Source organism: Salmo salar, chromosome 12 (genome assembly GCF_965601325.2).
Source record: "Salmo salar chromosome 12, fSalSal1, whole genome shotgun sequence".
Classification (NCBI taxonomy): domain Eukaryota; kingdom Metazoa; phylum Chordata; class Actinopteri; order Salmoniformes; family Salmonidae; genus Salmo; species Salmo salar.
In genome coordinates, this window is record NC_138302.1 from 13,437,501 (window position 1) to 13,465,000 (window position 27,500).

Sequence of the window (27,500 nt, forward strand, 5' to 3'; positions counted from 1 at the left end):
CCAACCCTGTGGCTGCTCTCTCTCAGCTAACAGACAGACAGACAGACAGACAGACAGACAGACAGACAGACAGACAGACAGACAGACAGACAGACAGACAGACAGACAGACAGACAGACAGACAGACAGACAGACAGACAGACAGACAGACAGACATTCCAACCCTGCTGTCTGTGGATGGAAACACTATATATTATTTATTCACTTATTATTTATGATTTTATTTTATACATGTATGTTTTATCAATATTTCTTGTTGATTCACATTCTGGTCGGAATGACACATTGGGGCTGATTTGATCGGTTACCCTCTATCTGGTCTTCATGTACACTTCCACACTTGTACACTTGTGGCTCCACCATATTGCTGTGTCTCAACTATCCAGTTCTTTTCAGTCTGCAAACACAGTTCTCTAGAGGAAAGGAGCTTGTTGTTTTTCAGTCTGCTAACACAGTTCTCTAGAGGAAAGGAGCTTGTTGTTTTTCAGTCTGCTAACACAGTTCTCTAGAGGAAAGGAGCTTGTTGTTTTTCAGTCTGCAAACACAGTTCTCTAGAGGAAAGGAGCTTGTTGTTTTTCAGTCTGCTAACACAGTTGTCTAGAGGAAAGGAGCTTGTTGTTTTTCAGTCTGCTAACACAGTTCTCTAGAGGAAAGGAGCTTGTTGTTTTTCAGTCTGCTAACACAGTTGTCTAGAGGAAAGGAGCTTGTTGTTTTTCAGTCTGCTAACACAGTTGTCTAGAGGAAAGGAGCTTGTTGTTTTTCAGTCTGCTAACACAGTTCTCTAGAGGAAAGGAGCTTGTTGTTTTTCAGTCTGCTAACACAGTTCTCTAGAGGAAAGGAGCTTGTTGTTTTTCAGTCTGCTAACACAGTTCTCTAGAGGAAAGGAGCTTGTTGTTTTTCAGTCTGCTAACACAGTTCTCTAGAGGAAAGGAGCTTGTTGTTTTTCAGTCTGCTAACACAGTTGTCTAGAGGAAAGGAGCTTGTTGTTTTTCAGTCTGCTAACACAGTTCTCTAGAGGAAAGGAGCTTGTTGTTTTTCAGTCTGCTAACACAGTTGTCTAGAGGAAAGGAGCTTGTTGTTTTTCAGTCTGCTAACACAGTTGTCTAGAGGAAAGGAGCTTGTTGTTTTTCAGTCTGCTAACACAGTTCTCTAGAGGAAAGGAGCTTGTTGTTTTTCAGTCTGCTAACACAGTTCTCTAGAGGAAAGGAGCTTGTTGTTTTTCAGTCTGCTAACACAGTTCTCTAGAGGAAAGGAGCTTGTTGTTTTTCAGTCTGCTAACACAGTTCTCTAGAGGAAAGGAGCTTGTTGTTTTTCAGTCTGCAAACACAGTTCTCTAGAGGAAAGGAGCTTGTTGTTTTTCAGTCTGCTAACACAGTTCTCTAGAGGAAAGGAGCTTGTTGTTTTTCAGTCTGCTAACACAATTCCCTAGAGGAAAGGAGCTTGTTGTTTTTCAGTCTGCTAACACAGTTCCCTAGAGGAAAGGAGCTTGTTGTTTTTCAGTCTGCTAACACAGTTCTCTAGAGGAAAGGAGCTTGTTGTTTTTCAGTCTGCTAACACAGTTGTCTAGAGGAAAGGAGCTTGTTGTTTTTCAGTCTGCTAACACAGTTCTCTAGAGGAAAGGAGCTTGTTGTTTTTCAGTCTGCTAACACAGTTCCCTAGAGGAAAGGAGCTTGTTGTTTTTCAGTCTGCTAACACAGTTCTCTAGAGGAAAGGAGCTTGTTGTTTTTCAGTCTGCTAACACAGTTCTCTAGAGGAAATGAGCTTGTTGTTTTTCAGTCTGCTAACACAGTTCTCTAGAGGAAAGGAGCTTGTTGTTTTTCAGTCTGCTAACACAGTTCTCTAGAGGAAAGGAGCTTGTTGTTTTTCAGTCTGCAAACACAGTTCCCTAGAGGAAAGGAGCTTGTTGTTTTTCAGTCTGCTAACACAGTTCTCTAGAGGAAAGGAGCTTGTTGTTTTTCAGTCTGCAAACACAGTTCCCTAGAGGAAAGGAGCTTGTTGTTTTTCAGTCTGCTAACACAGTTCTCTAGAGGAAAGGAGCTTGTTGTTTTTCAGTCTGCTAACACAGTTCTCTAGAGGAAAGGAGCTTGTTGTTTTTCAGTCTGCAAACACAGTTCTCTAGAGGAAAGGAGCTTGTTGTTTTTCAGTCTGCTAACACAGTTCTCTAGAGGAAAGGAGCTTGTTGTTTTTCAGTCTGCTAACACAGTTCTCTAGAGGAAGGAGCTTGTTGTTTTTCAGTCTGCTAACACAGTTCTCTAGAGGAAAGGAGCTTGTTGTTTTTCAGTCTGCTAACACAGTTCCCTAGAGGAAAGGAGCTTGTTGTTTTTCAGTCTGCTAACACAGTTCTCTAGAGGAAAGGAGCTTGTTGTTTTTCAGTCTGCTAACACAGTTCCCTAGAGGAAAGGAGCTTGTTGTTTTTCAGTCTGCTAACACAGTTGTCTAGAGGAAAGGAGCTTGTTGTTTTTCAGTCTGCTAACACAGTTCTCTAGAGGAAAGGAGCTTGTTGTTTTTCAGTCTGCTAACACAGTTGTCTAGAGGAAAGGAGCTTGTTGTTTTTCAGTCTGCTAACACAGTTCTCTAGAGGAAAGGAGCTTGTTGTTTTTCAGTCTGCTAACACAGTTCCCTAGAGGAAAGGAGCTTGTTGTTTTTCAGTCTGCTAACACAGTTCTCTAGAGGAAAGGAGCTTGTTGTTTTTCATTCTGCTAACACAGTTCTCTAGAGGAAATGAGCTTGTTGTTTTTCAGTCTGCTAACACAGTTCTCTAGAGGAAAGGAGCTTGTTGTTTTTCAGTCTGCTAACACAGTTCTCTAGAGGAAAGGAGCTTGTTGTTTTTCAGTCTGCAAACACAGTTCCCTAGAGGAAAGGAGCTTGTTGTTTTTCAGTCTACTAACACAGTTCTCTAGAGGAAAGGAGCTTGTTGTTTTTCAGTCTGCAAACACAGTTCCCTAGAGGAAAGGAGCTTGTTGTTTTTCAGTCTGCTAACACAGTTCTCTAGAGGAAAGGAGCTTGTTGTTTTTCAGTCTGCTAACACAGTTCTCTAGAGGAAAGGAGCTTGTTGTTTTTCAGTCTGCAAACACAGTTCTCTAGAGGAAAGGAGCTTGTTGTTTTTCAGTCTGCTAACACAGTTCTCTAGAGGAAAGGAGCTTGTTGTTTTTCAGTCTGCTAACACAGTTCTCTAGAGGAAGGAGCTTGTTGTTTTTCAGTCTGCTAACACAGTTCTCTAGAGGAAAGGAGCTTGTTGTTTTTCAGTCTGCTAACACAGTTCCCTAGAGGAAAGGAGCTTGTTGTTTTTCAGTCTGCTAACACAGTTCTCTAGAGGAAAGGAGCTTGTTGTTTTTCAGTCTGCAAACACAGTTCCCTCGAGGAAAGGAGCTTGTTGTTTTTCAGTCTGCAAACACAGTTCCCTAGAGGAAAGGAGCTTGTTGTTTTTCAGTCTGCTAACACAGTTCTCTAGAGGAAAGGAGCTTGTTGTTTTTCAGTCTGCTAACACAGTTCTCTAGAGGAAAGGAGCTTGTTGTTTTTCAGTCTGCTAACACAGTTCTCTAGAGGAAAGGAGCTTGTTGTTTTTCAGTCTGCTAACACAGTTCTCTAGAGGAAAGGAGCTTGTTGTTTTTCAGTCTGCTAACACAGTTCTCTAGAGGAAAGGAGCTTGTTGTTTTTCAGTCTGCTAACACAGTTCTCTAGAGGAAAGGAGCTTGTTGTTTTTCAGTCTGCTAACACAGTTCTCTAGAGGAAAGGAGCTTGTTGTTTTTCAGTCTGCAAACACAGTTCTCTAGAGGAAAGGAGCTTGTTGTTTTTCAGTCTGCTAACACAGTTCCCTAGAGGAAAGGAGCTTGTTGTTTTTCAGTCTGCTAACACAGTTCTCTAGAGGAAAGGAGCTTGTTGTTTTTCAGTCTGCTAACACAGTTGTCTAGAGGAAAGGAGCTTGTTGTTTTTCAGTCTGCTAACACAGTTGTCTAGAGGAAAGGAGCTTGTTGTTTTTCAGTCTGCTAACACAGTTCCCTAGAGGAAAGGAGCTTGTTGTTTTTCAGTCTGCTAACACAGTTCTCTAGAGGAAAGGAGCTTGTTGTTTTTCAGTCTGCTAACACAGTTCTCTAGAGGAAAGGAGCTTGTTGTTTTTCTGTCTGCAAACACAGTTCTCTAGAGGAAAGGAGCTTGTTGTTTTTCAGTCTGCTAACACAGTTGTCTAGAGGAAAGGAGCTTGTTGTTTTTCAGTCTGCTAACACAGTTCTCTAGAGGAAAGGAGCTTGTTGTTTTTCAGTCTGCTAACACAGTTCTCTAGAGGAAAGGAGCTTGTTGTTTTTCAGTCTGCTAACACAGTTCTCTAGAGGAAAGGAGCTTGTTGTTTTTCAGTCTGCTAACACAGTTCTCTAGAGGAAAGGAGCTTGTTGTTTTTCAGTCTGCTAACACAGTTCTCTAGAGGAAAGGAGCTTGTTGTTTTTCAGTCTGCTAACACAGTTCTCTAGAGGAAAGGAGCTTGTTGTTTTTCAGTCTGCTAACACAGTTCTCTAGAGGAAAGGAGCTTGTTGTTTTTCAGTCTGCTAACACAGTTCTCTAGAGGAAAGGAGCTTGTTGTTTTTCAGTCTGCTAACACAGTTCTCTAGAGGAAAGGAGCTTGTTGTTTTTCAGTCTGCTAACACAGTTCTCTAGAGGAAAGGAGCTTGTTGTTTTTCAGTCTGCTAACACAGTTCTCTAGAGGAAAGGAGCTTGTTGTTTTTCAGTCTGCTAACACAGTTCTCTAGAGGAAAGGAGCTTGTTGTTTTTCAGTCTGCTAACACAGTTCTCTAGAGGAAAGGAGCTTGTTGTTTTTCAGTCTGCTAACACAGTTCTCTAGAGGAAAGGAGCTTGTTGTTTTTCAGTCTGCTAACACAGTTCCCTAGAGGAAAGGAGCTTGTTGTTTTTCAGTCTGCTAACACAGTTCTCTAGAGGAAAGGAGCTTGTTGTTTTTCAGTCTGCTAACACAGTTCTCTAGAGGAAAGGAGCTTGTTGTTTTTCAGTCTGCTAACACAGTTCTCTAGAGGAAAGGAGCTTGTTGTTTTTCAGTCTGCTAACACAGTTCTCTAGAGGAAAGGAGCTTGTTGTTTTTCAGTCTGCAAACACAGTTCTCTAGAGGAAAGGAGCGTGTTGTTTTTCAGTCTGCTAACACAGTTCTCTAGAGGAAAGGAGCTTGTTGTTTTTCAGTCTGCTAACACAGTTCTCTAGAGGAAGGAGCTTGTTGTTTTTCAGTCTGCTAACACAGTTCTCTAGAGGAAAGGAGCTTGTTGTTTTTCAGTCTGCTAACACAGTTCCCTAGAGGAAAGGAGCTTGTTGTTTTTCAGTCTGCTAACACAGTTCTCTAGAGGAAAGGAGCTTGTTGTTTTTCAGTCTGCAAACACAGTTCCCTAGAGGAAAGGAGCTTGTTGTTTTTCAGTCTGCAAACACAGTTCCCTAGAGGAAAGGAGCTTGTTGTTTTTCAGTCTGCTAACACAGTTCTCTAGAGGAAAGGAGCTTGTTGTTTTTCAGTCTGCTAACACAGTTCTCTAGAGGAAAGGAGCTTGTTGTTTTTCAGTCTGCTAACACAGTTGTCTAGAGGAAAGGAGCTTGTTGTTTTTCAGTCTGCTAACACAGTTCTCTAGAGGAAAGGAGCTTGTTGTTTTTCAGTCTGCTAACACAGTTCCCTAGAGGAAAGGAGCTTGTTGTTTTTCAGTCTGCTAACACAGTTCTCTAGAGGAAAGGAGCTTGTTGTTTTTCAGTCTGCTAACACAGTTCTCTAGAGGAAAGGAGCTTGTTGTTTTTCAGTCTGCTAACACAGTTCTCTAGAGGAAAGGAGCTTGTTGTTTTTCAGTCTGCTAACACAGTTCTCTAGAGGAAAGGAGCTTGTTGTTTTTCAGTCTGCTAACACAGTTCTCTAGAGGAAAGGAGCTTGTTGTTTTTCAGTCTGCTAACACAGTTCTCTAGAGGAAAGGAGCTTGTTGTTTTTCAGTCTGCTAACACAGTTCTCTAGAGGAAAGGAGCTTGTTGTTTTTCAGTCTGCTAACACAGTTCTCTAGAGGAAAGGAGCTTGTTGTTTTTCAGTCTGCTAACACAGTTCTCTAGAGGAAAGGAGCTTGTTGTTTTTCAGTCTGCTAACACAGTTCTCTAGAGGAAAGGAGCTTGTTGTTTTTCAGTCTGCTAACACAGTTCTCTAGAGGAAAGGAGCTTGTTGTTTTTCAGTCTGCTAACACAGTTCTCTAGAGGAAAGGAGCTTGTTGTTTTTCAGTCTGCTAACACAGTTCTCTAGAGGAAAGGAGCTTGTTGTTTTTCAGTCTGCTAACACAGTTCTCTAGAGGAAAGGAGCTTGTTGTTTTTCAGTCTGCTAACACAGTTCTCTAGAGGAAAGGAGCTTGTTGTTTTTCAGTCTGCTAACACAGTTCTCTAGAGGAAAGGAGCTTGTTGTTTTTCAGTCTGCTAACACAGTTCTCTAGAGGAAAGGAGCTTGTTGTTTTTCAGTCTGCTAACACAGTTCTCTAGAGGAAAGGAGCTTGTTGTTTTTCAGTCTGCTAACACAGTTCTCTAGAGGAAAGGAGCTTGTTGTTTTTCAGTCTGCTAACACAGTTCTCTAGAGGAAAGGAGCTTGTTGTTTTTCAGTCTGCTAACACAGTTCTCTAGAGGAAAGGAGCTTGTTGTTTTTCAGTCTGCTAACACAGTTCTCTAGAGGAAAGGAGCTTGTTGTTTTTCAGTCTGCTAACACAGTTCTCTAGAGGAAAGGAGCTTGTTGTTTTTCAGTCTGCTAACACAGTTCTCTAGAGGAAAGGAGCTTGTTGTTTTTCAGTCTGCTAACACAGTTCTCTAGAGGAAAGGAGCTTGTTGTTTTTCAGTCTGCTAACACAGTTCTCTAGAGGAAAGGAGCTTGTTGTTTTTCAGTCTGCTAACACAGTTCTCTAGAGGAAAGGAGCTTGTTGTTTTTCAGTCTGCTAACACAGTTCTCTAGAGGAAAGGAGCTTGTTGTTTTTCAGTCTGCTAACACAGTTCTCTAGAGGAAAGGAGCTTGTTGTTTTTCAGTCTGCTAACACAGTTCTCTAGAGGAAAGGAGCTTGTTGTTTTTCAGTCTGCTAACACAGTTCCCTAGAGGAAAGGAGCTTGTTGTTTTTCAGTCTGCAAACACAGTTCCCTAGAGGAAAGGAGCTTGTTGTTTTTCAGTCTGCTAACACAGTTCTCTAGAGGAAAGGAGCTTGTTGTTTTTCAGTCTGCTAACACAGTTCTCTAGAGGAAAGGAGCTTGTTGTTTTTCAGTCTGCTAACACAGTTCTCTAGAGGAAAGGAGCTTGTTGTTTTTCAGTCTGCTAACACAGTTCTCTAGAGGAAAGGAGCTTGTTGTTTTTCAGTCTGCTAACACAGTTCTCTAGAGGAAAGGAGCTTGTTGTTTTTCAGTCTGCTAACACAGTTCTCTAGAGGAAAGGAGCTTGTTGTTTTTCAGTCTGCTAACACAGTTCTCTAGAGGAAAGGAGCTTGTTGTTTTTCAGTCTGCTAACACAGTTCTCTAGAGGAAAGGAGCTTGTTGTTTTTCAGTCTGCTAACACAGTTCTCTAGAGGAAAGGAGCTTGTTGTTTTTCAGTCTGCTAACACAGTTCTCTAGAGGAAAGGAGCTTGTTGTTTTTCAGTCTGCTAACACAGTTCTCTAGAGGAAAGGAGCTTGTTGTTTTTCAGTCTGCTAACACAGTTCTCTAGAGGAAAGGAGCTTGTTGTTTTTCAGTCTGCTAACACAGTTCTCTAGAGGAAAGGAGCTTGTTGTTTTTCAGTCTGCTAACACAGTTCTCTAGAGGAAAGGAGCTTGTTGTTTTTCAGTCTGCTAACACAGTTCTCTAGAGGAAAGGAGCTTGTTGTTTTTCAGTCTGCTAACACAGTTCTCTAGAGGAAAGGAGCTTGTTGTTTTTCAGTCTGCTAACACAGTTCTCTAGAGGAAAGGAGCTTGTTGTTTTTCAGTCTGCTAACACAGTTCTCTAGAGGAAAGGAGCTTGTTGTTTTTCAGTCTGCTAACACAGTTCCCTAGAGGAAAGGAGCTTGTTGTTTTTCAGTCTGCTAACACAGTTCTCTAGAGGAAAGGAGCTTGTTGTTTTTCAGTCTGCTAACACAGTTCTCTAGAGGAAAGGAGCTTGTTGTTTTTCAGTCTGCAAACACAGTTCTCTAGAGGAAAGGAGCTTGTTGTTTTTCAGTCTGCTAACACAGTTCTCTAGAGGAAAGGAGCTTGTTGTTTTTCAGTCTGCTAACACAGTTCTCTAGAGGAAAGGAGCTTGTTGTTTTTCAGTCTGCTAACACAGTTCTCTAGAGGAAAGGAGCTTGTTGTTTTTCAGTCTGCTAACACAGTTCTCTAGAGGAAAGGAGCTTGTTGTTTTTCAGTCTGCTAACACAGTTCTCTAGAGGAAAGGAGCTTGTTGTTTTTCAGTCTGCTAACACAGTTCTCTAGAGGAAAGGAGCTTGTTGTTTTTCAGTCTGCTAACACAGTTCTCTAGAGGAAAGGAGCTTGTTGTTTTTCAGTCTGCTAACACAGTTCCCTAGAGGAAAGGAGCTTGTTGTTTTTCAGTCTGCTAACACAGTTCTCTAGAGGAAAGGAGCTTGTTGTTTTTCAGTCTGCTAACACAGTTCTCTAGAGGAAAGGAGCTTGTTGTTTTTCAGTCTGCTAACACAGTTCTCTAGAGGAAAGGAGCTTGTTGTTTTTCAGTCTGCTAACACAGTTCTCTAGAGGAAAGGAGCTTGTTGTTTTTCAGTCTGCTAACACAGTTCTCTAGAGGAAAGGAGCTTGTTGTTTTTCAGTCTGCTAACACAGTTCTCTAGAGGAAAGGAGCTTGTTGTTTTTCAGTCTGCTAACACAGTTCCCTAGAGGAAAGGAGCTTGTTGTTTTTCAGTCTGCTAACACAGTTCTCTAGAGGAAAGGAGCTTGTTGTTTTTCAGTCTGCTAACACAGTTCTCTAGAGGAAAGGAGCTTGTTGTTTTTCAGTCTGCTAACACAGTTCTCTAGAGGAAAGGAGCTTGTTGTTTTTCAGTCTGCTAACACAGTTCTCTAGAGGAAAGGAGCTTGTTGTTTTTCAGTCTGCTAACACAGTTCTCTAGAGGAAAGGAGCTTGTTGTTTTTCAGTCTGCTAACACAGTTCTCTAGAGGAAAGGAGCTTGTTGTTTTTCAGTCTGCTAACACAGTTCTCTAGAGGAAAGGAGCTTGTTGTTTTTCAGTCTGCTAACACAGTTCTCTAGAGGAAAGGAGCTTGTTGTTTTTCAGTCTGCTAACACAGTTCTCTAGAGGAAAGGAGCTTGTTGTTTTTCAGTCTGCTAACACAGTTCTCTAGAGGAAAGGAGCTTGTTGTTTTTCAGTCTGCTAACACAGTTCTCTAGAGGAAAGGAGCTTGTTGTTTTTCAGTCTGCTAACACAGTTCTCTAGAGGAAAGGAGCTTGTTGTTTTTCAGTCTGCTAACACAGTTCTCTAGAGGAAAGGAGCTTGTTGTTTTTCAGTCTGCTAACACAGTTCTCTAGAGGAAAGGAGCTTGTTGTTTTTCAGTCTGCTAACACAGTTCTCTAGAGGAAAGGAGCTTGTTGTTTTTCAGTCTGCTAACACAGTTCTCTAGAGGAAAGGAGCTTGTTGTTTTTCAGTCTGCTAACACAGTTCTCTAGAGGAAAGGAGCTTGTTGTTTTTCAGTCTGCTAACACAGTTCTCTAGAGGAAAGGAGCTTGTTGTTTTTCAGTCTGCTAACACAGTTCCCTAGAGGAAAGGAGCTTGTTGTTTTTCAGTCTGCTAACACAGTTCTCTAGAGGAAAGGAGCTTGTTGTTTTTCAGTCTGCTAACACAGTTCTCTAGAGGAAAGGAGCTTGTTGTTTTTCAGTCTGCTAACACAGTTCTCTAGAGGAAAGGAGCTTGTTGTTTTTCAGTCTGCTAACACAGTTCTCTAGAGGAAAGGAGCTTGTTGTTTTTCAGTCTGCTAACACAGTTCTCTAGAGGAAAGGAGCTTGTTGTTTTTCAGTCTGCTAACACAGTTCTCTAGAGGAAAGGAGCTTGTTGTTTTTCAGTCTGCTAACACAGTTCTCTAGAGGAAAGGAGCTTGTTGTTTTTCAGTCTGCTAACACAGTTCTCTAGAGGAAAGGAGCTTGTTGTTTTTCAGTCTGCTAACACAGTTCTCTAGAGGAAAGGAGCTTGTTGTTTTTCAGTCTGCTAACACAGTTCTCTAGAGGAAAGGAGCTTGTTGTTTTTCAGTCTGCTAACACAGTTCTCTAGAGGAAAGGAGCTTGTTGTTTTTCAGTCTGCTAACACAGTTCTCTAGAGGAAAGGAGCTTGTTGTTTTTCAGTCTGCTAACACAGTTCTCTAGAGGAAAGGAGCTTGTTGTTTTTCAGTCTGCTAACACAGTTCTCTAGAGGAAAGGAGCTTGTTGTTTTTCAGTCTGCTAACACAGTTCTCTAGAGGAAAGGAGCTTGTTGTTTTTCAGTCTGCTAACACAGTTCTCTAGAGGAAAGGAGCTTGTTGTTTTTCAGTCTGCTAACACAGTTCTCTAGAGGAAAGGAGCTTGTTGTTTTTCAGTCTGCTAACACAGTTCTCTAGAGGAAAGGAGCTTGTTGTTTTTCAGTCTGCTAACACAGTTCTCTAGAGGAAAGGAGCTTGTTGTTTTTCAGTCTGCTAACACAGTTCTCTAGAGGAAAGGAGCTTGTTGTTTTTCAGTCTGCTAACACAGTTCTCTAGAGGAAAGGAGCTTGTTGTTTTTCAGTCTGCTAACACAGTTCTCTAGAGGAAAGGAGCTTGTTGTTTTTCAGTCTGCTAACACAGTTCTCTAGAGGAAAGGAGCTTGTTGTTTTTCAGTCTGCTAACACAGTTCTCTAGAGGAAAGGAGCTTGTTGTTTTTCAGTCTGCTAACACAGTTCCCTAGAGGAAAGGAGCTTGTTGTTTTTCAGTCTGCTAACACAGTTCTCTAGAGGAAAGGAGCTTGTTGTTTTTCAGTCTGCTAACACAGTTCTCTAGAGGAAAGGAGCTTGTTGTTTTTCAGTCTGCTAACACAGTTCTCTAGAGGAAAGGAGCTTGTTGTTTTTCAGTCTGCTAACACAGTTCTCTAGAGGAAAGGAGCTTGTTGTTTTTCAGTCTGCTAACACAGTTCTCTAGAGGAAAGGAGCTTGTTGTTTTTCAGTCTGCAAACACAGTTCTCTAGAGGAAAGGAGCTTGTTGTTTTTCAGTCTGCTAACACAGTTCTCTAGAGGAAAGGAGCTTGTTGTTTTTCAGTCTGCTAACACAGTTCTCTAGAGGAAAGGAGCTTGTTGTTTTTCAGTCTGCTAACACAGTTCTCTAGAGGAAAGGAGCTTGTTGTTTTTCAGTCTGCTAACACAGTTCTCTAGAGGAAAGGAGCTTGTTGTTTTTCAGTCTGCTAACACAGTTCTCTAGAGGAAAGGAGCTTGTTGTTTTTCAGTCTGCTAACACAGTTCTCTAGAGGAAAGGAGCTTGTTGTTTTTCAGTCTGCTAACACAGTTCTCTAGAGGAAAGGAGCTTGTTGTTTTTCAGTCTGCTAACACAGTTCTCTAGAGGAAAGGAGCTTGTTGTTTTTCAGTCTGCTAACACAGTTCTCTAGAGGAAAGGAGCTTGTTGTTTTTCAGTCTGCTAACACAGTTCTCTAGAGGAAAGGAGCTTGTTGTTTTTCAGTCTGCTAACACAGTTCTCTAGAGGAAAGGAGCTTGTTGTTTTTCAGTCTGCTAACACAGTTCTCTAGAGGAAAGGAGCTTGTTGTTTTTCAGTCTGCTAACACAGTTCTCTAGAGGAAAGGAGCTTGTTGTTTTTCAGTCTGCTAACACAGTTCTCTAGAGGAAAGGAGCTTGTTGTTTTTCAGTCTGCTAACACAGTTCTCTAGAGGAAAGGAGCTTGTTGTTTTTCAGTCTGCTAACACAGTTCTCTAGAGGAAAGGAGCTTGTTGTTTTTCAGTCTGCTAACACAGTTCTCTAGAGGAAAGGAGCTTGTTGTTTTTCAGTCTGCTAACACAGTTCTCTAGAGGAAAGGAGCTTGTTGTTTTTCAGTCTGCTAACACAGTTCTCTAGAGGAAAGGAGCTTGTTGTTTTTCAGTCTGCTAACACAGTTCTCTAGAGGAAAGGAGCTTGTTGTTTTTCAGTCTGCTAACACAGTTCTCTAGAGGAAAGGAGCTTGTTGTTTTTCAGTCTGCTAACACAGTTCTCTAGAGGAAAGGAGCTTGTTGTTTTTCAGTCTGCTAACACAGTTCTCTAGAGGAAAGGAGCTTGTTGTTTTTCAGTCTGCTAACACAGTTCTCTAGAGGAAAGGAGCTTGTTGTTTTTCAGTCTGCTAACACAGTTCTCTAGAGGAAAGGAGCTTGTTGTTTTTCAGTCTGCTAACACAGTTCTCTAGAGGAAAGGAGCTTGTTGTTTTTCAGTCTGCTAACACAGTTCTCTAGAGGAAAGGAGCTTGTTGTTTTTCAGTCTGCTAACACAGTTCTCTAGAGGAAAGGAGCTTGTTGTTTTTCAGTCTGCTAACACAGTTCTCTAGAGGAAAGGAGCTTGTTGTTTTTCAGTCTGCTAACACAGTTCTCTAGAGGAAAGGAGCTTGTTGTTTTTCAGTCTGCTAACACAGTTCTCTAGAGGAAAGGAGCTTGTTGTTTTTCAGTCTGCTAACACAGTTCTCTAGAGGAAAGGAGCTTGTTGTTTTTCAGTCTGCTAACACAGTTCTCTAGAGGAAAGGAGCTTGTTGTTTTTCAGTCTGCTAACACAGTTCTCTAGAGGAAAGGAGCTTGTTGTTTTTCAGTCTGCTAACACAGTTCTCTAGAGGAAAGGAGCTTGTTGTTTTTCAGTCTGCTAACACAGTTCTCTAGAGGAAAGGAGCTTGTTGTTTTTCAGTCTGCTAACACAGTTCTCTAGAGGAAAGGAGCTTGTTGTTTTTCAGTCTGCTAACACAGTTCTCTAGAGGAAAGGAGCTTGTTGTTTTTCAGTCTGCTAACACAGTTCTCTAGAGGAAAGGAGCTTGTTGTTTTTCAGTCTGCTAACACAGTTCTCTAGAGGAAAGGAGCTTGTTGTTTTTCAGTCTGCTAACACAGTTCTCTAGAGGAAAGGAGCTTGTTGTTTTTCAGTCTGCTAACACAGTTCTCTAGAGGAAAGGAGCTTGTTGTTTTTCAGTCTGCTAACACAGTTCTCTAGAGGAAAGGAGCTTGTTGTTTTTCAGTCTGCAAACACAGTTCTCTAGAGGAAAGGAGCTTGTTGTTTTTCAGTCTGCTAACACAGTTCTCTAGAGGAAAGGAGCTTGTTGTTTTTCAGTCTGCTAACACAGTTCTCTAGAGGAAAGGAGCTTGTTGTTTTTCAGTCTGCTAACACAGTTCTCTAGAGGAAAGGAGCTTGTTGTTTTTCAGTCTGCTAACACAGTTCTCTAGAGGAAAGGAGCTTGTTGTTTTTCAGTCTGCTAACACAGTTCTCTAGAGGAAAGGAGCTTGTTGTTTTTCAGTCTGCTAACACAGTTCTCTAGAGGAAAGGAGCTTGTTGTTTTTCAGTCTGCTAACACAGTTCTCTAGAGGAAAGGAGCTTGTTGTTTTTCAGTCTGCTAACACAGTTCTCTAGAGGAAAGGAGCTTGTTGTTTTTCAGTCTGCTAACACAGTTCTCTAGAGGAAAGGAGCTTGTTGTTTTTCAGTCTGCTAACACAGTTCTCTAGAGGAAAGGAGCTTGTTGTTTTTCAGTCTGCTAACACAGTTCTCTAGAGGAAAGGAGCTTGTTGTTTTTCAGTCTGCTAACACAGTTCTCTAGAGGAAAGGAGCTTGTTGTTTTTCAGTCTGCTAACACAGTTCTCTAGAGGAAAGGAGCTTGTTGTTTTTCAGTCTGCTAACACAGTTCTCTAGAGGAAAGGAGCTTGTTGTTTTTCAGTCTGCTAACACAGTTCTCTAGAGGAAAGGAGCTTGTTGTTTTTCAGTCTGCTAACACAGTTCTCTAGAGGAAAGGAGCTTGTTGTTTTTCAGTCTGCTAACACAGTTCTCTAGAGGAAAGGAGCTTGTTGTTTTTCAGTCTGCTAACACAGTTCTCTAGAGGAAAGGAGCTTGTTGTTTTTCAGTCTGCAAACACAGTTCTCTAGAGGAAAGGAGCTTGTTGTTTTTCAGTCTGCTAACACAGTTCTCTAGAGGAAAGGAGCTTGTTGTTTTTCAGTCTGCTAACACAGTTCTCTAGAGGAAAGGAGCTTGTTGTTTTTCAGTCTGCTAACACAGTTCTCTAGAGGAAAGGAGCTTGTTGTTTTTCAGTCTGCTAACACAGTTCTCTAGAGGAAAGGAGCTTGTTGTTTTTCAGTCTGCTAACACAGTTCTCTAGAGGAAAGGAGCTTGTTGTTTTTCAGTCTGCTAACACAGTTCTCTAGAGGAAAGGAGCTTGTTGTTTTTCAGTCTGCTAACACAGTTCTCTAGAGGAAAGGAGCTTGTTGTTTTTCAGTCTGCTAACACAGTTCTCTAGAGGAAAGGAGCTTGTTGTTTTTCAGTCTGCTAACACAGTTCTCTAGAGGAAAGGAGCTTGTTGTTTTTCAGTCTGCTAACACAGTTCTCTAGAGGAAAGGAGCTTGTTGTTTTTCAGTCTGCAAACACAGTTCTCTAGAGGAAAGGAGCTTGTTGTTTTTCAGTCTGCTAACACAGTTCTCTAGAGGAAAGGAGCTTGTTGTTTTTCAGTCTGCTAACACAGTTCTCTAGAGGAAAGGAGCTTGTTGTTTTTCAGTCTGCTAACACAGTTCTCTAGAGGAAAGGAGCTTGTTGTTTTTCAGTCTGCTAACACAGTTCTCTAGAGGAAAGGAGCTTGTTGTTTTTCAGTCTGCTAACACAGTTCTCTAGAGGAAAGGAGCTTGTTGTTTTTCAGTCTGCTAACACAGTTCTCTAGAGGAAAGGAGCTTGTTGTTTTTCAGTCTGCTAACACAGTTCTCTAGAGGAAAGGAGCTTGTTGTTTTTCAGTCTGCTAACACAGTTCTCTAGAGGAAAGGAGCTTGTTGTTTTTCAGTCTGCTAACACAGTTCTCTAGAGGAAAGGAGCTTGTTGTTTTTCAGTCTGCTAACACAGTTCTCTAGAGGAAAGGAGCTTGTTGTTTTTCAGTCTGCTAACACAGTTCTCTAGAGGAAAGGAGCTTGTTGTTTTTCAGTCTGCTAACACAGTTCTCTAGAGGAAAGGAGCTTGTTGTTTTTCAGTCTGCTAACACAGTTCTCTAGAGGAAAGGAGCTTGTTGTTTTTCAGTCTGCTAACACAGTTCTCTAGAGGAAAGGAGCTTGTTGTTTTTCAGTCTGCTAACACAGTTCTCTAGAGGAAAGGAGCTTGTTGTTTTTCAGTCTGCTAACACAGTTCTCTAGAGGAAAGGAGCTTGTTGTTTTTCAGTCTGCTAACACAGTTCTCTAGAGGAAAGGAGCTTGTTGTTTTTCAGTCTGCTAACACAGTTCCCTAGAGGAAAGGAGCTTGTTGTTTTTCAGTCTGCTAACACAGTTCTCTAGAGGAAAGGAGCTTGTTGTTTTTCAGTCTGCTAACACAGTTCTCTAGAGGAAAGGAGCTTGTTGTTTTTCAGTCTGCTAACACAGTTCTCTAGAGGAAAGGAGCTTGTTGTTTTTCAGTCTGCTAACACAGTTCTCTAGAGGAAAGGAGCTTGTTGTTTTTCAGTCTGCTAACACAGTTCTCTAGAGGAAAGGAGCTTGTTGTTTTTCAGTCTGCAAACACAGTTCTCTAGAGGAAAGGAGCTTGTTGTTTTTCAGTCTGCTAACACAGTTCTCTAGAGGAAAGGAGCTTGTTGTTTTTCAGTCTGCTAACACAGTTCTCTAGAGGAAAGGAGCTTGTTGTTTTTCAGTCTGCAAACACAGTTCTCTAGAGGAAAGGAGCTTGTTGTTTTTCAGTCTGCTAACACAGTTCTCTAGAGGAAAGGAGCTTGTTGTTTTTCAGTCTGCTAACACAGTTCTCTAGAGGAAAGGAGCTTGTTGTTTTTCAGTCTGCTAACACAGTTCTCTAGAGGAAAGGAGCTTGTTGTTTTTCAGTCTGCTAACACAGTTCCCTAGAGGAAAGGAGCTTGTTGTTTTTCAGTCTGCTAACACAGTTCTCTAGAGGAAAGGAGCTTGTTGTTTTTCAGTCTGCTAACACAGTTCCCTAGAGGAAAGGAGCTTGTTGTTTTTCAGTCTGCTAACACAGTTCTCTAGAGGAAAGGAGCTTGTTGTTTTTCAGTCTGCTAACACAGTTCTCTAGAGGAAAGGAGCTTGTTGTTTTTCAGTCTGCAAACACAGTTCTCTAGAGGAAAGGAGCTTGTTGTTTTTCAGTCTGCTAACACAGTTCTCTAGAGGAAAGGAGCTTGTTGTTTTTCAGTCTGCTAACACAGTTCCCTAGAGGAAAGGAGCTTGTTGTTTTTCAGTCTGCTAACACAGTTCCCTAGAGGAAAGGAGCTTGTTGTTTTTCAGTCTGCTAACACAGTTCTCTAGAGGAAAGGAGCTTGTTGTTTTTCAGTCTGCTAACACAGTTCTCTAGAGGAAAGGAGCTTGTTGTTTTTCAGTCTGCAATCACAGTTCTCTAGAGGAAAGGAGCTTGTTGTTTTTCAGTCTGCAAACACAGTTCTCTAGAGGAAAGGAGCTTGTTGTTTTTCAGTCTGCAAACACAGTTCTCTAGAGGAAGGAGCTTGTTGTTTTTCAGTCTGCTAACACAGTTCTCTAGAGGAAAGGAGCTTGTTGTTTTTCAGTCTGCTAACACAGTTCTCTAGAGGAAAGGAGCTTGTTGTTTTTCAGTCTGCTAACACAGTTCTCTAGAGGAAAGGAGCTTGTTGTTTTTCAGTCTGCTAACACAGTTCTCTAGAGGAAAGGAGCTTGTTGTTTTTCAGTCTGCTAACACAGTTCTCTAGAGGAAAGGAGCTTGTTGTTTTTCAGTCTGCTAACACAGTTCTCTAGAGGAAAGGAGCTTGTTGTTTTTCAGTCTGCTAACACAGTTCTCTAGAGGAAAGGAGCTTGTTGTTTTTCAGTCTGCTAACACAGTTCTCTAGAGGAAAGGAGCTTGTTGTTTTTCAGTCTGCTAACACAGTTCTCTAGAGGAAAGGAGCTTGTTGTTTTTCAGTCTGCTAACACAGTTCTCTAGAGGAAAGGAGCTTGTTGTTTTTCAGTCTGCAAACACAGTTCTCTAGAGGAAAGGAGCTTGTTGTTTTTCAGTCTGCTAACACAGTTCTCTAGAGGAAAGGAGCTTGTTGTTTTTCAGTCTGCTAACACAGTTCTCTAGAGGAAAGGAGCTTGTTGTTTTTCAGTCTGCTAACACAGTTCTCTAGAGGAAAGGAGCTTGTTGTTTTTCAGTCTGCTAACACAGTTCTCTAGAGGAAAGGAGCTTGTTGTTTTTCAGTCTGCTAACACAGTTCTCTAGAGGAAAGGAGCTTGTTGTTTTTCAGTCTGCTAACACAGTTCCCTAGAGGAAAGGAGCTTGTTGTTTTTCAGTCTGCTAACACAGTTCTCTAGAGGAAAGGAGCTTGTTGTTTTTCAGTCTGCTAACACAGTTCTCTAGAGGAAAGGAGCTTGTTGTTTTTCAGTCTGCTAACACAGTTCTCTAGAGGAAAGGAGCTTGTTGTTTTTCAGTCTGCTAACACAGTTCTCTAGAGGAAAGGAGCTTGTTGTTTTTCAGTCTGCTAACACAGTTCTCTAGAGGAAAGGAGCTTGTTGTTTTTCAGTCTGCTAACACAGTTCCCTAGAGGAAAGGAGCTTGTTGTTTTTCAGTCTGCTAACACAGTTCTCTAGAGGAAAGGAGCTTGTTGTTTTTCAGTCTGCTAACACAGTTCTCTAGAGGAAAGGAGCTTGTTGTTTTTCAGTCTGCTAACACAGTTCTCTAGAGGAAAGGAGCTTGTTGTTTTTCAGTCTGCAATCACAGTTCTCTAGAGGAAAGGAGCTTGTTGTTTTTCAGTCTGCAAACACAGTTCTCTAGAGGAAAGGAGCTTGTTGTTTTTCAGTCTGCAAACACAGTTCTCTAGAGGAAGGAGCTTGTTGTTTTTCAGTCTGCTAACACAGTTCTCTAGAGGAAAGGAGCTTGTTGTTTTTCAGTCTGCTAACACAGTTCTCTAGAGGAAAGGAGCTTGTTGTTTTTCAGTCTGCTAACACAGTTCCCTAGAGGAAAGGAGCTTGTTGTTTTTCAGTCTGCTAACACAGTTCCCTAGAGGAAAGGAGCTTGTTGTTTTTCAGTCTGCTAACACAGTTCTCTAGAGGAAAGGAGCTTGTTGTTTTTCAGTCTGCTAACACAGTTGTCTAGAGGAAAGGAGCTTGTTGTTTTTCAGTCTGCTAACACAGTTCCCTAGAGGAAAGGAGCTTGTTGTTTTTCAGTCTGCTAACACAGTTCTCTAGAGGAAGGAGCTTGTTGTTTTTCAGTCTGCTAACACAGTTCTCTAGAGGAAAGGAGCTTGTTGTTTTTCAGTCTGCTAACACAGTTGTCTAGAGGAAGGAGCTTGTTGTTTTTCAGTCTGCTAACACAGTTCTCTAGAGGAAGGAGCTTGTCTTTTTCTGGTCTCACTTGATTTCTTCTTTCTCCTTGGTTCAGTCACTCAAGTGCCTTGTGGTTGTACTGCCTGTTGTTTCACTGCATGTCCACCAGAGAGCGCTATAGTCTCAGCTCACACTGCTTCATCACAACTCTTTTCTGCACTTCCTTTCTGTCTCCCATCTCTCTTTTCACTGCAATGTCTCGTTTGACATGTGAGCCATAACTCTGTTCAGCGTGTGCGCTTGTGTGTGTGTGTGCTCAGCAAAGTACTGTGCTGCGGTAAGTCTTGTGCTTGGTTTGTCAGATTTCTTTTCTCTGCTGTGTTGGTGGAGTATTGGCTGGCTGTGGAGGTTATGACATGTCTTGATCATTTCTCTAAACGTCGTGGCAAAGTCATCTGTATTGTGGGGTAATTCTGGGCCTTTTGGTCTTAATAACTAATTCAACAATAGGTAGTTAACTGTTGTTTTTTTTTTCTCTCTCATGTCTGTCTGTCTCTCTCTCTGTCTCTCTCTGTCTCTCTCACCCACCCTCCCTCCCTCCCTCCCTCTCTGTCAGATCCGTTATAGGAAGGATAAGGTTCTGTCAAAGCAGACTCCTACTTTTCCTCTGGTGTCTGGTGTAAGGGATCTGTCTAATGGCTGTGCTATAGCTGCTGTTCTGCACTACTACTGTCCTGACCTGCTGCCACTGGAGGGTACGCTCACACACACACACACACACACACACACACACACACACACACACACACACACACACACACACACACACACACACCACACACACACACACACACACACCTCTGATATCTACCCCTCTCCCTTCCTCCCTCCTCTCCTCTCTCCTCCCTCTTCTCCCTCTCCTCCTCCCTCCTCCTCTCCCTCTCCTCCTCCCTCCTCCTACCCCTTCACCCTCCTCCTTCCTCTCACTCCCCCTCTCTTCCTCCCCCTTCACCCCTCTCCCTTCCTCCCTCCTCTCCTCTCTCCTCCCCCTTCACCTTCCCCCTTCACCCTCCTCCTCTCCCTCCCCCTCTCCTCCTCCCTCCTCCTCCTCCCCCTCCTCCTTCCTCTCCCTCCCCCTCTCTTCCTCCCCCTCCCCCCTTCCTCCCCCCTCCTCCTTCCTCTCCTTCCCCCTCTCTTCCTTCCCCTCCCCCTCTCCCTTTTCCCCTCCTCCCTCCTCTCCTCTCCTCTATCCTCCCCCTTCAACCTCCTCCGTCCTCTCCCTCCCCCCTCGTCCTCTCCTCCTCCTCCTCCTCCCCCTCCTCCTTCCTCTCCTTCCCCCTCTCTTCCTTCCCATCCCCCTCTTCCCCCCCTCCTCCTCCCCCCCTCTCTCCTCTAGATGTATGTCTGAAGGACACCATGTCTGTAGCAGACAGTCTGTATAACCTGCAGCTGATCAGAGAGATCAGTGAGACCAGTCTACAGAGGTGCTGTCACCTGGAGCTGGAGGACCTGCTCTACGCCCCGCCCACACTACACGTACGTGCAACTCTGTCATTGTCAATGTATAAGATCTCTCCACAACACTACACGTACGTGCAACTCTGTCAATGTCAATGTATAAGATCTCTCCACAACACTACACGTACGTACAACTCTGTCAATGTCAATGTATAAGATCTCTCCACAACACTACACATATGTACAACTCTATAGAGCTGTCTCTGTCCAGAACATAGACTTACAGATGTAGGAACATACAGATGTAGGATCTTAATTTGAGCCACTTTGCTACAGCAGGAAAATAATCCTGCAGCAATAGGAGAATGTGGATTATTATGTGGATTATAATATAATAGACATTTTTGTAGGGGTTGATACATTTTTCATTAGGGAAAATCAAGTCTGATGTTTTTAAGCGGACATTACAAACTTTAGAAGCCTTTTTAAACCTTGAATACCCTACAAATTCTCATCAACAGTTCGAGGTTCTAATTTAAAAAATGAATCTCTCCAGAAAAAGTATTTCACTGTTGCCGCCTGTTATAGACCCCCCTCAGCCCCCAGCTGTGCCCTGGACACCATATGTGAATTGATTGCCCCCATCTATCTTCAGAGTTTGTTCTGTTAGGTGACCTAAACTGGGATATGCTTAACACCCCAGCAGTCCTACAATCTAAGATAGATGCCCTCAATCTCACACAAATTATCAAGGAACCCACCAGGTACAACCCAAAATCCATAAACATGGGCAACCTCATAGATATTATCCTGACCAACTTGCCCTCCAAATACACCTCTGCTGTTTTCAATCAGGATCTCAGAGATCACTGCCTAATTGCCTGCATCCACTATGGGTCCGTGGTCAAACGACCACCCTTCATCTCTGTCAAACGCTCCCTAAAACACTTCTGCGAGCAGGCCTTTCTAATCGACCTGGCCCGGTTATCCTGGAAGGATTTTGACCTCATCCCGTCAGTCGAGGATGCCTGGTCGTTCTTTAAAAGTAATTTCCTCACCATCTTAAATAAGCATGCCCCTTTCAAAAAAATGTAGAACTAAGAACAGATATAGCCCTTGGTTCACTCCAGACCTGACTGCTCTAGACCAGCACAAAAACATCCAGTGGCGGACTGCACTAGCATCGAATAGTCCCCGCGATATGCAACTTTCAGGGAAGTCAGGAACCAATACACGCAGTCAGTTATTAAGAAAGCAAAGGCTAGCTTTTTCAAACAGAAATTTGCATCCTGTAGCTCTAACACCAAAAAGTTTTGGGACACTGTAAAGTCCATGGACAATAAGAGCACTTCGTCCCAGCTGCCCACTGCACTGAGGCTAGGAACACTGTCACCACCGATAAATCCACGATAATCGAGAATTTCAATAAGCTTTTCTTTACGGCTGGCCATGCTTTCCTCCTGACTTCCCCGGCCAACAGCTCCGCACCCCCCGCAGCTACTTGCCCAAGTCTCTCCAGCTTCTCCTTCACCCAAATTCAGATAGCAGATATTCTGAAAGAGCTGCAAAACCTGGACCCGTACAAATCAGCTGGGCTAGACAATCTGGACCCTCTCTTTCTAAAATTATCCACCGCCATTGTTGCAACCCCTATTACCAGTCTGTTCAACCTCTCTTTCGTATCGTCCGAGATCCCTAAAGATTGGAAAGCTTCCGCGGTCATCCCCCTCTTCAAAGGGGGTGACACTCTAGACCCAAACTGTTACAGACCTATATCCATCCTGCCCTGCCTTTCTAAAGTCTTCGAAAGCCAAGTTAACAAACAGATCACTGACCATTTCGAATCCCAACGTACCTTCTCCGCTGTACAATCCGGTTTCCGAGCTGGTCACGGGTGCATCTCAGCCACGCTCAAGGTACTAAACGATATCATAACCGCATTGATAAAAGACAGTACTTAGCAGCCGTCTTCATCGACCTGGCCAAGGCTTTCGACTCTGTCAATCACTGTATTCTTATCGGCAGACTCAACAGCCTTGGTTTCTCAAATGACTGCCTCGCCTGGTTCACCAGCTACTTCTCAGATAGAGTTCAGTGTGTCAAATCAGAGGGCCTGCTGTCCGGACCTCTGGCAGTCTCTATGGGGATACCACAAGGTTCAATTCTCGGGCCGACTCTTTTCTCTGTATATATCAACGATATCGCTCTTGCTGCGCGTGATTCCCTGATCCACCTCTACGCGGATGACACCATTCTGTTAACATCTGGCCCTTCTTTGGACACTGTGTTAACTAACCTCCAAACGAGCTTCAATGCTATACAACTCTCCTTCCGTGGCCTCCAGCTGCTCTTAAACGCTAGTAAAACTAAATGCATGCTTTTCAACCGATCATTGCCCGCACCCGCCCGTCCGACTAGCATCACTACTCTAGACGGCTCTGACTTAGAATATGTGGACAACTACAAACACCTAGGTGTCTGGCTAGACTGTAAACTCTCCTTCCAGACTCGTATTACACATCTCCAATCCAAAATTACATCTAGAATCGGCTTCCTGTTTCGCAACAAAACCTCCTTCACTCACACCGCCAAACTGTAAATATCCCACCCAATCTACCTACCTCATCCCCATGTTGTTTTTATTTACTTTTTTGCTCTTTTGCACGCCAGTATTTCTACTTCCACATCATCATCTGCTCATCATCATCTGCTCATCTATCACTCCAGTGTTAATTTGCTAAATTATAATTACTTCGCTACTATGGCCTATTTATTGCCACACCTCCTCACTCTATTTGCATACACTGTATATAGACTTTTTCTCTATTGTGTTATTGACTGTATGTTTGTTTATTCCACGTGTAACTCTGTGTTGTTGTTTGTGTCGCACTGCTTTGCTTTATCTTGGCCAGGTCGCAGTTGTAAATGAGAACTGGCCTACCTGGTTAAATTAAGGTGAAATAAAAATGAAATACAAAAAGAGTGATCAAATGAAGATCCTACATCTGTAACTCTCCTTTAACCTACCACTTCCCCGTCTGTAAACGACAGCTGGTCAGCTAGAATGTTGTTACTGGATTATTACTGTAAAAAAGGGTTCAATTAAAAACGTATACATTTTTTATTAAAAGTTAAAGGTGTTCATTCCCCTGTTCTCCTTCAGGTGAATATCATGAGTTTCATAGCAGAGCTGCTAGGATGGTTCGAGGTGCATAAACCTGACTTTGTCAAGCCATTACTACCTCTAGACCTGACAGGTAGGGGAGGTCTGTGTGTGTGTGTGCGTGCGTGCGTGCGTGTGTGTGTGAGAGAGAGAGAGAGAGAGAGAGAGATTAGACTGCTGTAGAACCTGTTTATTTGGCGTTATGGTTGATAACATGAATCGGTTTCTCTGTGTGCCAGATGCCTATGGGTTGTTGGACTGCACCAGTCCTGTCAGTGGGAACAGCAACAGGTAAAATCAGGACACACATATTCATTCTACATATAGTTATTGTTTGACAGTGCAAAGCAACCGGGAAACTACAGCAATCGATCAAGTGCAATGCATTTCCATGTTCTTTCACATCCATTACTATGAGTCTGTGTTATATACTGAATCTCATTGGCGTCTCTAAAATGGGAAGTTTTCAGGAGTCTTTGTCATGATATGTTATGGGTCTAGACCCCAAAGAGCAGTGAGAAACCAAACAGAAACACATCCACATGGCCTGTTTATTGTATCTATGGCAGAATAAGACGTGGCGTATATTACAGATGAATAATAATGTGTTTTCTGTTCCAGTGGCTCTCCCTCCTATATCTTCAAACAGCCCTTTGTCCCCATATCCTCTCCTGCGTCACCTGGTAAGAGAGATGAGGATTCTGGGTAATGTAGTTTAAAGCTGCCTTTCTGCGTCTGTGGGCTTTTCCTCAATTGCATACTCCTCGTTGTCCTCTCCTCGTCTACTTCTCAAAACCCATTGGAGGGTAAAGGTCAGAGGGGAGGGACCCCTGGCTTTCTCATCCAATGGGTTTTGAGAAGACGAGGAGTATGCAATTGAGAGAAGTCTAAGTGTTGGAGATGTATTCCTGACTACATCTCCCTTTCTGTCACATTTAGAAGGGAACATGTGGACCAAGAAACAGATCCGGTGAGTAGGGCCACTGGCTCACTGTTTCAGCCTGTGGAAATATATATTTATTACCATCCTCCCAGTTGATTGAACCTCTCTCTCCATCTCCATCTCTCTCCATCTCTCTCTCCCTCTCCATCTCTCTCTCTTCCTCCCTATCTCTCTCTCCATCTCCCTCTCTCCATCTCGCTCTCTCTCTCTCCCTCTCCATCTCTCTCTCCCTCTCTCTCACCATCTCTCTCTCCATCTCTCTCTCTCTCTCGCTCTCTCTCTCTCTCTCCCTCTCCATCTCTCTCTCCATCTCTCTCTCTCTCTCTCTCTCTCTCCCTCCCTCTCCATCTCTCTCTCTTCCTCCCTCTCTCCCTCTCCATCTCTCTCACTCTCTCCCCCTCTCTCTCCAGTCGTCCTCTCTCGGCTGTGACCTTCAGTATTCCATTCGGTCTAGACAGTGACGTGGACGTTGTCATGGGCAACCCCGTGCATTCTGCCAGCACCAACAGCCTGACCGCCGGCGTGCCCGCCATGATGACTTCATCGAGCATGATGTCATCGGGGATGACACGGGTCCCCTACAGCCCCCCCGAGGACCTCAGTCACCTGGTCAGCGCCTCTGTCCCTCAACGCTCCTCCTGGGGCCCGCACACACACTCACACACACCGGCCCTAGGGGAGCTGCCGACCGTCAAGATCATCCACACTCCTGGAGGAGGAGGAGAAAGAGGTGGAGGAGGGAAAGGAGGAGAGAAAGGAGATAAAGGAGGAGAGAGAGGAGGAGGAGGAGGAAGGCCAGAGCCACGCTTGTGTCCAGAAGGAGCTCCTGCAGGTTTCTTCCTTCATTCTCCTGAAGACAACCTGACCCAGCTCAGCAGCTCCGCCCCCTGCCGCTCCGGTATGCTCTACCGACCAATAGGAGGGGAGGGGGGCGGAGGAGAGAAGCGGAGAGTGGGAGGCAGGGAGAGGGGGGAGAAGGGGAGACGGACATCGGATGGCACGCGGGACGATGACTCGGTCCTCCGCGACGGAAGTGTGGACTCATCGGAAGCTTCCGACGACCTTCCTAGAAACGCCCCCGGCAACGTCCGCCCTGGCCATGGTCGTCACGGCAACGGCAGCATCAGCAATACCGGTGGCAGTAGCGGCAGCCCGCAGATGACGAGCTTCGCCGAGCGGCGGGACAGAAGGAGACAGCCGGCCGCACCGGGAGAGGAGTCAGCCAGCACCCCCACCACCCCCACCCTCCATACCCCCACCCACACCACCCCCAGCCTCCATACCCCCACCCACACCACCCCCAGCCTCCATACCCCCACCCACACCACCCCCAGCCCAGGAGGGAAGCACCCTGAGCCGGGTACAGAGGCCTGGGAGCTGGGGGCCCGCCTGGAGGAGAAACGCAGAGCCATCGAGGCCCAGAAGAGACGCATAGAGGCCATATTCACCAGACACAGACAGAGGCTGGGCAATACTGCCTTCCTACAGCTGAAGAGAGGAGAGGGAGGAGAGGAGCCTATATCTCTGGAGGAGCGTCTCAGCCGCATGGAGGAGCAGCTGAAAGAGGAGGAGGAGAAGGAGGAGATAGAAGTGGAAGAGGAGAAAGGGAAGAAGAACGATAAGGCAGACGAAGGGAACTCCCGCCCGCAGGCGCGATTGGAGAAGCAGGTGACGTTTTCCATGGATACGAGGAAGGGGGCTGAGATAGGGGCGGATAAATGGGAGGGGCCTGAGCCGGGGGGAGGGGCTGTTCTAGGGGAGTATAATGAGGTGGTCCTGAAGCTGAGTGAGGCTCTGAGGTCACTACAGAACGACATGCAGAAACTGACCCAACAACAACAACAGCTAATGGGCAAGAAGACCACACCCAAACCCACACCTAAAACCACACCTAAAACCACACCTAAAACCACACCTAAAACTACACCTAAAACTACACCTAAACCCACACCTAAAACTACACCTAAAACTACACCTAAAACTACACCTAAACCCACACCTAAAAGTACACCCAGGACACCACCCAGGACCCCCACTAAGAGTCCGACTAGAACCCCGACCAAGAGCATCAGTAAGGCTTGGGTGATCCCTGCAGGCTCCAAACCCCCCACCTCCACTACCTCCCCCTGTCGCAGGGCCCTCCCCCAGCCGTCCTCCTCCTGCCCTGCCCCCCGCACTAAGATCCACTCCTCCTCCCCCCGTAGCCCCTCCCACCCCCGCCCATCTGAGTTGAAGTTCCCTCCTTCCACCCGTGTCCTCACCCCCCCGCAGCATGTGGACTCCCTCCCCCACCTGCGACGCGTCTCCCCCAGCCAGTGCCAGGTCCAGACCTCCTCCTCTTTCCGTATCGGGGGCCCCTGCACACCCCAGGAACCCCCTGCCGCCATGCTGCCCCAGCCCGAGGAGAGTACCTCGGAGACGGGCTCCAGCGAGACGCCCACCCAGTTCAGCCTGGAGCTGGAGGAGCAGGAGGGGTCAGGGGGAGGCCGGCCCGTGTTTCCCCAGCCCAGGAGAGGCCGTTCTGGGGGTGGCAGCAGCTCTGGAGCACCCTCTGAGGGCTCCTTTGAGAGTGAGACCCTGTCGCTGTCGGCCGCTTACTGCGGAGGAGGGGAGAGAGGAGGAGGAGGAGGAGGAGGAGGGAATCGTTGCAGCCTGATGGAGGTGTCATTGTCATCCCTGGGAGGACCAGAGGGGGGCAGTGACGAGCCAACTGACACAGAAGGACAGGAGTTCTTCTCTGACTCCATGAGCGACCACACAGAACCTCCAACAGGAGAAACGTTGGAACCCACGGGAGAACCGAGAGAATCTACGGGGGATCAAGTAGAACAGACACAGAACACAGAACTCCTAGAACCCTCAGTGGAAGCGGAGGCGAGAGGAGGGGTTGGATTCTTCTTCAAGGTGAGTCTGGCGGAGGGAGAGACAGAGAAGGAGAGAATAGTCCCTCCCAGAAACAAGTGTTTCTAGTTGTAGCAAATAAAGTAATGACAATGTGTGTTTTTGGTGTGTGTGTGTGTGTGTGTGCAGGAGGAGGTGCGTTGTGAAGATGAGATGGCTCAGAGGAGAGCTGCACTGTTGGAGAGACAGCAGAAAAGAACAGAGGAACTGAAGAGGAGGAGACAGTGGAACGAACAGGAGAGAGAGAGCAGGTCACACACACACACACAGACACAGACAGACAGACAGACAGACAGACAGACAGACAGACAGACAGACAGACAGACAGACAGACAGACAGACACTCAACAAATAAACATATAGCTCATCACCATAACACTACCCCCCTTCCCCCTCCATCTTTCTTTTAGACCCCCCTCTGAGGAGGAGGAGCGAAGAGGCTCTCTCCCACAGACCCCCCCCCTGTCCTGCACCCCTCCCCCCCGCCGCCGGTGTCCCCTCCCTCACCCCCCCGGCCACGCCCAGTCGCCGTGGTGATTTCACGCGGAGGGAGTACGCCCACCGCCAGCAGATACGCATCATGTCTGACCTGGATAAGGTGCTGCGTCAGAAACCCCCCAATCAGGGACGAGTCGCCACCAAGAAGTCCCGCCCCCGACCTCGCAGCGTGACCCGGGAGGAGTCACAGCTGTCCCGC

The 27,500-nt window shown here is 44.9% G+C and overlaps 1 protein-coding gene across 1 annotated transcript in view; it reads left to right on the top strand.

Annotated features, from left to right (window-relative positions):
- Nucleotides 1–27,500, top strand: part of LOC106564193 (calmodulin-regulated spectrin-associated protein 3) — a 47,672-nt gene that overhangs the window by 16,142 nt on the left and 4,030 nt on the right. The window contains 10 exon segments of the mRNA XM_082958602.1: nt 18,955–19,093; nt 19,735–19,874; nt 22,960–23,053; nt 23,199–23,250; nt 23,581–23,642; nt 23,899–23,929; nt 24,313–26,806; nt 26,933–27,054; nt 27,214–27,220; nt 27,222–27,500. The exon segment at nt 27,222–27,500 is cut by the window's right edge and continues 22 nt beyond it. Coding sequence (XP_082814728.1) covers nt 18,955–19,093; nt 19,735–19,874; nt 22,960–23,053; nt 23,199–23,250; nt 23,581–23,642; nt 23,899–23,929; nt 24,313–26,806; nt 26,933–27,054; nt 27,214–27,220; nt 27,222–27,500 — 3,420 coding nt within the window.